General features: G+C 37.9%; 1 protein-coding gene across 4 annotated transcripts; it reads left to right on the forward strand.

Annotated features, from left to right (window-relative positions):
• Positions 1–201: 201 nt before the first annotated feature.
• hormad1 (HORMA domain containing 1) lies at positions 202–8,535 on the forward strand. 4 transcript variants are annotated; one of them, XM_023274918.3, is made up of 16 exons: positions 202–267; positions 751–812; positions 1,521–1,665; positions 1,980–2,043; positions 2,878–2,914; positions 3,095–3,115; positions 3,377–3,403; positions 3,512–3,579; positions 3,828–3,979; positions 4,721–4,878; positions 5,451–5,519; positions 5,971–6,031; positions 6,400–6,452; positions 7,049–7,153; positions 7,518–7,571; positions 8,094–8,535. In XM_023274918.3, exons 1-16 carry the CDS (start codon positions 255–257, stop codon positions 8,187–8,189), a joined length of 1,185 nt encoding a protein of 394 aa, XP_023130686.1. In that variant the 5' UTR covers positions 202–254; the 3' UTR covers positions 8,190–8,535. The 4 variants fall into 4 exon arrangements, with proteins under 4 accessions (XP_023130686.1, XP_023130687.1, XP_023130688.1 ...); XM_023274919.3 differs by having other exon boundaries at positions 7,070–7,153; XM_023274920.3 differs by lacking the exon at positions 202–267 and adding an exon at positions 412–550.
• The last annotated feature ends 1,719 nt before the right edge of the window (positions 8,536–10,254 follow it).

The raw sequence follows: 10,254 nt of genomic DNA on the forward strand, positions 1-10,254 counted from the left end.
TAACGAGATGTGACATCACTGTGGCGGTGGTGGGGGGTGAAGGTGGGATGGTCCCACTTATAATTGACACATACAGTAACCTATAGGAGAACAGTAGTACTCCACATAGAGCCAATGGGATAGCAGTAACTGCAACGCTTTATATGATTGACAGCGAATCGACCAATGGGTTTACAGTACGGAGACTCGGTGCGATGCGGGGGCCGCACTGCATCAACGCAAATCACCTGAACAACACAAAAGATATATAATCGATGGAACATGTTGGTATTTAATTTTATACATGCTGTGTCACTTTTATGAATGGACAAATTAAATTGGAGAATTATTCATGAAATTGAGATCTGAAAATGAATCATGATTATTATTTATCTGTTTTCGGCCTTTGCCTGTCAACCCGCTCTGTGATTGGCTTCCTCCTGGTGATGCTATTGCTGCCGGCGATCAGTTAGCGGGAACCGTTTTAGCTAGCAAACAAAAATTAGTTTTTAGGATTTTAAATACGTCTGTACTGTGTTGTTTCGGTAAAATATTATTTTATTTCTCCCATGTAAGTACAAGATGAGCTAACTCTAGCAGGCTAGGCTAGAATTAGCTCAATCTTAGTGCCGCACTGCGGAAGTGAACAGGAAAACTAGCTAAAATGTCAGCTAGCTCGGTGTAGTTAACAGTCATGTAAAGGTACTTAATTTGCTAATGCGAACAACTGGTCTTGATTAACTTCACTTAACTTCTCTCTGTTCTTTGCAGCTTTTTATGTTGTTTGTTTCACCAAAGAGATGGCATGTGCACAGCAAGTGAGAACTTGTCAGGTAAAATTACACTAACCTGAGCGGCTCATGTCAAATAAATGGAAAACACTGTTAGCTGCTTAGCTAAAAGGCAAATACAGAATTGAGCTGCTTTGTACGCTGTAGTTCTATTGTATATACTGTTTGTGCTGTGTTAGGTTTTATCCCTAATTGTAACAGTAGTTATTGCATCTAGGTTTAGTACTCATGCACTATAATTTTTGTGTTTCCTTTTTATGGTACTGAAAATAACACTACGCTGATTTAGTAGCTATAATACTCTTCATATTCAGAATTGAAATACAAGGTATGCGATCATTGTAAGGTATACTCATCATAAGCTACAGTTATCATAAGCTGTAACTATACTACACACGTTTCAAAAGTAGTTATTGACTTCAAGTTGCATCATTGAGTATGCAGAGTTTAACACCAGCACCAACTTTATTTTTTTTTATTTTCAGATGCTAAGATTACTCATAAAAATTTCCCACACAGATGTTGCAAAAATGATAATCTCCACTTTTACCTAAGGTCATAAACATCAGAAGGTCCATAATGAAAATGTAACATCTGTTTTTGTCATGTTAAACTTATATTGCAGATAATACTACATTCTGCAATTGAAAAACATGTATTTTCAAAAAAATTCGTCAAATGCAGCTGTTTTCTTTCTAGTTTTGTGTAAAGTTGGCAGTACTGAGTGGTTAATATCTTTCACTCATGCAGGACGCTCAGCTGTGTCCTAATCAGGTTGTCTCAGAGCAGCAATCCTTGGTTGTTATAAAGAAGCTTCTGGCCATTGCAGTGTCTGGCATCACATACCTCAGGGGTATTTTCCCAGGGAGAGCCTACGGGACCAGAAATGTGGAAGGTTAGATGACATAAATGTACTGTCTCCACATCCCAGTAGCTGTCAGGTTCCATGTAATATTTGTAAATATTTACAAAGAAGATTCTTACTCACATCAACAAATATTCAGAATGCAGTAAGGAGGGCTGGAGCATCATTGGTTTAGGTTAAATAGATATGCTAGCCTCATGTCATATTTCATTTAAACTCTGATGAGAGCACTATAATTTGAAATACTGTCTATTTAGCCATTAAAAGGCTGTGAATTTAACACCGTGCTCCAGCCCCCTTTTTTTATAATGAAGACTGTTACTTATCTTTGTTTTTTCTCACAGATCAGCAAGTGATGGTCCTTAGAGAGGAGCGCAGCTGTCCTGGTGTCATTCAGATTCTTCAGTGGTAAATAACAGCAGCTTGATGGTCGCTAACCAAAACTGTTAATCAGGGTCACCACAGTAACAAATTGAATATTAATTTTTCGTAAACTGAACTGAGCTGACTGATGTTAACAGAGTCAGATGGACCAATATTCTTGCCCAAGTACACTACCGGTCAAAAGTTGTAGAGTACTCCAATTTTTTCCTTTTTTTTTTTTTTTTGTTGAAGTTCAAGTAGTTCAAGTCCAATGAATAGCTTGAAATGATACAAAGGTAAGTGGTGAACTGCCAGAGTTCACCACTGCTGTTTTTTTTTTTTTTTTTTTTAAAGTAAGGTTACTCAAAACTGAAAAATAATGTACATTTCAGAATTATACAAAAAGGCCTTTCAGAATGCTGAGGCATTTTGATGCAAAGAGCAAACCTCAACAAAGCCCAGCATTTAAATTGTGCTTATTGTATTGTTGTGGTTCATTACTGTATAATTGTAGCTCTTAGTAAAGGTCAAATGGGAGGTGGTACACTAAGCTATCACCAGGTTTAAATGAAGGAAGGGACAACGGACACATTACCAAGAAATGTTAATTAAATTGTATGTAAATGCCTTTATTGTCGTTTCAATCCTAAAAATAATTCTGCAGTTTCCATTTATTTACTTGTGTCATTTTCTGTGCTTCAAAGCTGAGTAGTTTTCCTTATCACAACACACATGTACAGTACACACAGAGACTAAAAATACGAAAGCACTTGGCTTTACATGTGATGATGACTCTGGACATGCTGACCCAAGTACTGTAATTTCCCAATGTGGAAACATGTTGGAGGACACTGTTGATTGTTTTAATATTTCTTCCAGGATGCAGGGATGTTTTGATGCCATTCAGAAGAAATATGTAAGTCACATTCAACTTTTTACACACAGCCAGAAGATATGTAATGTACTACTACCTGAGTTGCTGTGAATTAGGCAAGACAAATTAACCTAAATAGCAGAGTATGACTTGATTCACATTTTTTCATTATGTCTCATACTAAAATGGTCAAAATGATTGTTATTTTTCTGCCCCCACCAGCTGCGGACAGTTATTATGTCTGTAAGTATTTAGCTGATCTTTGACTTCTTATGTGTGTCCTTAATATTGAATGTTTGAATTGAGATAAATACATCAGGGTGAGGAGTCTGCTTGGAGGAGTGACCATCGCAAAAAGATAAGCAGGCAAATACTAAGAACTGCAACTGCACTTACTCCTTTAAAGTTCCAAACAGATGCTTCACACCTTTGTCTATTAGGCTTGCCTTAAGAAATCTGTGAATATTCATGAGGCTGATGCTTGTCCATTTGTCCATTTTTTAGATTTATACTGACCAAAAGAACCCTCAGGTAATGTTCAGGTTGTCTTCTTGCCATGCTAAGATATTCTACAGATATCTCGCTGTAGATAATTATTGCCTATCTCACGTACAGCACGTGTCTCATCTTCTCTGTTAGAAAGTGACTGAGTTTTACCAGTTTAGGATCCAGTACACTGCAAAAGGGGCCCAAATGGATTTCGAAAGGTGGGATATTTTCATGCTTGACAGCTGGCTCACACTCACATATGAGGAAGCAACTTGATGTTCTGTGTAATTGTTATTCAGTTGGGGCTTAAATTAATTAACACCTTTAACTCATACTATTCACAAGTGGCTACAAATTTGGAATAAAGATGTCTGATTATGTCAGTTATTATTGCATGTATTACATGTAAGCAGGACGGGCCTGATGATTTGTATTAATTTCTCATCCTGCTTTGCTTCTTTATCAGCAACAACAACGACATGGTGTCATCAATGTCGTGTGGAAACACTAAGAAGGCCTGCATCCTGCTGGTGAGGAAGCTCTACACTCTGATGCAGAACTTGAATCCACTGCCAGATGTTGTCTCTCTCAACATGAGGCTGGCGTACTATGATGATGGTAAGACACACACAGTGGAATTAAATGTTCCACCAGCACAGCATAAATATGTCACATTTTTGAAAGCTTTGAACATCTATGAACTCCTATTTTTTTTTTATCTGCACTGCTTAAAACTCTTACATGCTACAATATTGGTCTTTGTTGGCATTCATGCACAATTTTAGACATAGCTGTTATCCTTGTTTTTGAAGGAGATTTAAAAAGTACTGTCCAAGTATAAATATATAAGAGAATGATACATGCAAGCACAGAGGGTAAGCAATTGATATATAGCTTTTACTCATTTACTCATTCTAATGTGTTTGTTTATACATTGTATTTTCCTCCAAATCTGTCAAAGTTTTCCTCCACTTTCAGTTTTTACATGTATGTTGTCCTGTTCATTTTTTACTGCATGTATTTGTGACTGCTGTTGTTGCTTATGTCATCCACAATAAGATTTTGTGGGTTTATGTTAATCTGCCGTAATTAACAGTAAAAAAAATGTAGAGTTTCAGAGAATATCGCTGTGTGTTATTATGGTCTGTTTTCAGGTATTTGATTTATGAACCATGACATTTTTTGTCTCGTAGTGTAACGACATTAAAATATTGCATTTACACTCAGAGGGTCAGACCACAAGAACAAACATTGCCGGTGAATGGGTGTGTGATCTGTCCGCCATTAACATTTATCACTCTACCAGACATGTTTCTTGTTCAGTTTTTGTTTGTCTTTGTTTCAATGTCTGTATTCCAGTCACTCCTCAGGACTACCAGCCTCCAGGCTTTAGAGAGTCTGATGGTGACACCATGGAGTTTGAGCAGGAGCCCATCAAACTGACCATGGGTGAGGTTGTCACCCCTTTCCATGGTATGAGGCTGGACATGGTCACAGAAAGAAGGAGACTGGAGCAGGTGAATGAGACAGAGGCATAGAAAAGAGGAATAGTATTTGTCATTGGAGAACAGATTAAGACTTTTGTCTCCAATAACATTTTCACTGTCTTGAACGTGCAACTTAAGACAATCTACAAGAAGTAAAAATTAAAATATAAACAAAGTGTACTAGTAGTGGATCCTCGCAATCCTTGGATGTTGGTTTAATTATTTTTAAAGTCAAACTTTTAGCACGAAATGTTTTCTGTTATTTTGGTGGAATTCTCTAATTCATAGCGTCTCAATTACATGATTACATTTGGTAGGTTGTTGTCTATAATTAACACTGTGGAGTCTCAGCTTTTTTGTATATTATCAGGTAAAGTAGTATTTTCTATTGTTTTGTAGGGCTTTAATCATTTCAGCAAAATTTTTTAGGTTAATATGTAACACCTGTCATAATCCTTTTTACTGGAAAGCACTTCAGCACTAAAAACGGGTCTATGAAAAACAGTGACTTGACTTGACAAGTCTCATAATTCATAAAGTTTGCTGCAATCAGCACTTTGGGGAGCAAATTCACAGCAATGCGTGGTGCTTCATGTCTGCAGGTGGAGGAGAGTATTCATGTGACCAAGAAGTGGGTTCAGGAGATGAACGAGGATGACAGCCTGATGCAGGTCAGCACACTATCAGCTCAGACAAGCTTTTTTACGCTTGGCAGGGCAAAGGGCTCCTTAGGTCATTCATGATCTGATGTCTCAAAAAACATAGATACATCTGCTTTTATTGATGTTGTTATTGATGTTATTGATATGAGCTTAGAAGACGTAATACCTTTTAACCCACAAATAAGGTAATATTATTTTATGAATTTTGTTTTTGCTTTGATTACTTTTTGCTCTTTTAGATCAGTGTAACATTTGTAAATAAAAAGTATAATGTAGATAACTGCGAGGCACTGAACAGTGTTAGGATTAACATATAAATTGGGAAATGCTTAAATGTTGCAAAAGCGAGGGAGGCTACAGGTCAGATGTCAGTGTGTGTTATCAGCAGCTGTTTGCTGTTGTGGTCAGTATGCTGACATTTTCAGATCATGGTGTTCAGATAACATGCTTTATCCTTTAGAGTCATGTGATTGAAGATGTGAAGAAGCCTGACGATGAGAGCACCGACCTGGATAACACTGGTAAATAATACGTAATAACTTCTCTGGGGTTCAGTCAGGCTTTGTTTTTGTAGTGTAGTGTTTTCGTAATGTGGGACATACTGATTATACTGACTGTATGTACTGAATGTAGCAATGTACAAATTGGTATCAGTGGGTTTCAAAAAAGTAGATGATTTTTCATGGTAATTGTACATGAAGTTGTGATTTTCACAATGTTTAAGTTCCTACACTGCAATAACAGTGGTATTCTCTCTGACAAAGCCTTTAGCTTTACTGTTAAATTTATAGATATTCTCATAATACAGACTCTAAATTCTAATATTGACTCATATAATGTCTAAACAATACGAAACTCATGTATCACATGTATTTTTCATAATTTCAAGAGATCCCGATGAGCTGCAATGAGAAGCTCCATACCTGTGAGGGAGTCATGGAGGTATGTATGACGCTAACTCCATCGAACTCAACACATAATGAGCATGTGGCGCATAAAATGATTTCAAAACAAAAAGGCTACACTTGCACATTAAAATGCCCTAATCCTACATACTTATGTATACATCGCTGTTCACCATCAAGTGGAAATGGGCAGTGAGGAATCAAAATGTAAAAGCAAAAGAATAGCAAGTGCTAATCAGTAGCAAGTAAACGTGCCTCATTAAAAAAACAATGCTGTAGACGGTACAAAAAGGAGAACAAATGAGATGTAACCTCTTTTGTTTTGAATATAAGCCAAATATTGTCAGTTTTGCATCCGGGCACATACTGAATTTAAAATTTCTGGGGGTTTTTTTGTTTATTTTTTTTTTAAACCTCTGTGGGGAGCAGAGCTGTATTTGAAATCTTTTGATAGCCAGTTTAGCTATCAGTGCAATGATCCCTCAGCACAAGGCATCATCAGTGGTCGTATTTGAGAATTTAAAGAGATGAAGGGCCTCTCAGCAGTTCAAAAGTGCAGAATGGCTGTAGGCTGTGTGTAAACATGAGGCAAAAGGCCACTTTGAGTGCACTTAATGGTTGCTGGCATTACAGACCATCTGTCCCCCCTGTCAGATGGACACTCTGGTGAAGACGACGTCCGACATGGAGGTGGGCCTGAAGAGGACCAGGAGTGGACGAATCATCAAGTCTACCACGGTCAGTCAGCCATTTAAAACTCAACTGCAGTTATCCAAATTCTACCTATTAAGTTGTTAAGTCTTGAGTCTTAAGTGTAAGAAGTGTTCTTGTTTTCTTTATGTAGCAGATATTTTATTATTTGAATTAACCAGTTATCTTAGTCAGATATGAGCACAATCAGGTTATTTTAGCTCACTGATGATGTTAATTCAAGGATACACATATTTGAATGAGAAATCACTGTGAGTGAGTTATAGAGGAATGGATAAATTAATGGTATTTTTACTTACAAGACTGTTTAGTTGTTTTAGAAGTGTATATTTGATATAGAAAACTTACATATTTAAGCAAGTTTTTAAAATAGTGTGTGTTTATGTGGTAGGAGACAAGGATTACTGAGAAGAGCAACAAATCGACAGCTATGAAGGAAAAAATGGTAAACTCTTTGCAGCATTTTCTAACTCTGACCTGATCCTAATTTAATGATCTAAATATTTAAACAACTTAACATATGTATGTGATACTATTATATTCATATAATTTTAAAGTTGTAAAAGGCAGCTACTGTGTGCTTGTGGCCTCTTTATTAACAATACAGTGTTTCTTTGTGTATGTAGCAAGCCTGAAAAAGTGCATTGATAATTTTGAGGTCTAAAACAGTGTCCAGCTGTTTAAAGATTAACTGTGGGTGGAAAAATGTGCGCACACAGCCCACAACCTGATTCGGAAAAAAAAGCACCAGTTGATTTAGATGATGAAACAGCTGTACTTCTGCATAAGAAAAATGTCTTTAGGACGAATTTTGAAGTGGAAAATGCGTAGGAACCCTGTTTTTGTTTCACAGATGAGTCAGCACCGACCGCTTTGGTCTCTCTGAGTGGGATGTTGTCTGTCAGTAGACACATGAAATACTGTGGTTTACTGAATGTCAACTGCATGTTTCTTCTGCCGCTTTCAGGTTTCTCAATATGACATTCCCAGCAGCCAGGAAACGCCATCCTCCTCTGCACCTAAGAAGAAACGCAAATTCAGCGAGCCCAAAGAACACTACTGACCTCACATCCCACTGCTAACACAGCAGCAGCGCCTTTCTATCGATTTACATTGATGTTTTTGAAATTTCACTTTTGATCACAAGTTACACCGTTTCTCGTTTCTTTGAAGCGAATCTCACATCCGTTTGAAGATGTTTTAACTGCATCTTGAGTTTGACCTAACTGTAGTTGTGTTTGTTTTACAGTTAGTTGAATGACACACATCTCAAAGAAAACCTGCATGTTATAAAGTGTTGGAATACTAATTTGCAAAAAAGTGTTACTTTTCAAGAGTTATCCTTGTTTTACTGTTAATATTCTCAGTTACTTGTGCATAAAGCAGGACTGCAAGCTTCAATAAAATACAAAAATACATGCAAAGTTGCTTCTCTCTTTTCAGTAGTGTGTTAATGGAAAGGAATCTTGTATAAAAGTGAATTGAGAAAGTAGACAACAAAATAGTCGAGGTTTTGGAGTTCATTTGTTCATTTCTGAAAACAGGTGATAATTGTGGGTTTTTACATAGAATTGTTTATATGACATGTCTGTGTTTATACATTTGTGTGATGTTCAGATTTTAAAAATGGCATCATTTTCATTATGAGCCTGTAGTCTGCAGTGAAGTGAATTGACTGATAAGTGCAGAAATGCAGCTTCGGAGGCCATGCTGTACAGTCTCAGTATCTGCTTCCATCAGCATTAAGGCGCTGTAAGACTAAAAAAGAAATGCAGTCATCAGCTGCACTTTCACATTCCTGCCTAAATGGTCTCAGGAAAAACGAAATTAAACTTTGTCTTCCTTTAGGAAAACAAACCTCCATCTTTGAATAGACCCTGAAATGCCAACATTTGCATGCGAGGTGCCTTAAATGAAGCTGTTAAGTGAAAGTGGATTATATCTGTACACAGTGACCTTTGGGCCCAGATAAGGGCCCATCAGCAGCCTCCCGCCCGGCAAGCTGTGTGTTTTTAATCTCCTATTGTTTTTCCCAGAGAGAGGGACGTTTGCTGATAGACTGCCTTAACCCACTGCAGATCAATACTGCAGGAAGCCTTTGTGATGCATATCCAAGCAGCCCCCCTCCACCCCCTCACCCCATGTCTGCAGCAGGCCGGGGGGGGGTGCAAAAGAGAGACTCCATCAAATCAGCCCTCACTTCCTAACACCGGCATTGTCTTTTGTCATCACATTTATTTCATAGTCTCTGTGTTTTTATGGCCATTTCTGATAACAGAGAAGCATAAAGCAGAATGAACTGGGAAATCCATGGTGGATAATACCCACTCACTGATGCACTGGCGCTCTTTATGAACTGTGAAATGAATCAGGGTTACCCAACCTCACAGCCTGACTCCAGTGGCATTTTTCAACACTTTTTATTATTTTAACAGCAGGGGGTTCTCTGGGTATTGATAAGTGATGAAATACAATGACGGTAAAGACTCCTTTGCAGGTTTAGTCATGTATTGTAGATAGCCAATATCTCAGTTTACATTACAACAATGCTGTATCTCAAAAATGAAATGATAAATAGTGCCCAAAGGGCAAAATGGGCCCAATGGCTTGGAAAATAAAAAAGAAAAGTACACTGAAAAAGACACATATTGAGAAATTGTCTTGTGTAGCCCCCAAAGGAGTTTAACTCTTGGAGATTAGACACTTGAAGGCTCACAGAGTCGAATATGGACCACTTTCAATCACATTTTAGTTGAAAATTGAAAAACGACGTAAGAGCATGTTTTAAGAGTAGGCCAGTGTTCTTGTCAAGCACGTTCCAAATATCTGAGAATAGGGGGGGGTGAGAAATCTAAATTGCAGTTTTACTTCGCCTCCACCTTCAATCCTTCACTCCGATCCTGGGACTCTACATCATTTCTGTACACACACGTCTCCCAGAAATGAATTCTGAAATTAAATTCAGGGACACACGTCCAGCGGCCAGTGTTAACAGATCAATCAGCTGGTCAAACAGCAGGAGGGGCCCACTGGACGCCTCTGCAGACCAATCGCAAATCTGGGTTCGGCTTCTCTAAGTCGATAGCTCAGGTCCAGGGTCGCCTGTGCACGGTCAAGGCAAGACACAC

Source organism: Amphiprion ocellaris, chromosome 9 (genome assembly GCF_022539595.1).
Source record: "Amphiprion ocellaris isolate individual 3 ecotype Okinawa chromosome 9, ASM2253959v1, whole genome shotgun sequence".
Classification (NCBI taxonomy): domain Eukaryota; kingdom Metazoa; phylum Chordata; class Actinopteri; family Pomacentridae; genus Amphiprion; species Amphiprion ocellaris.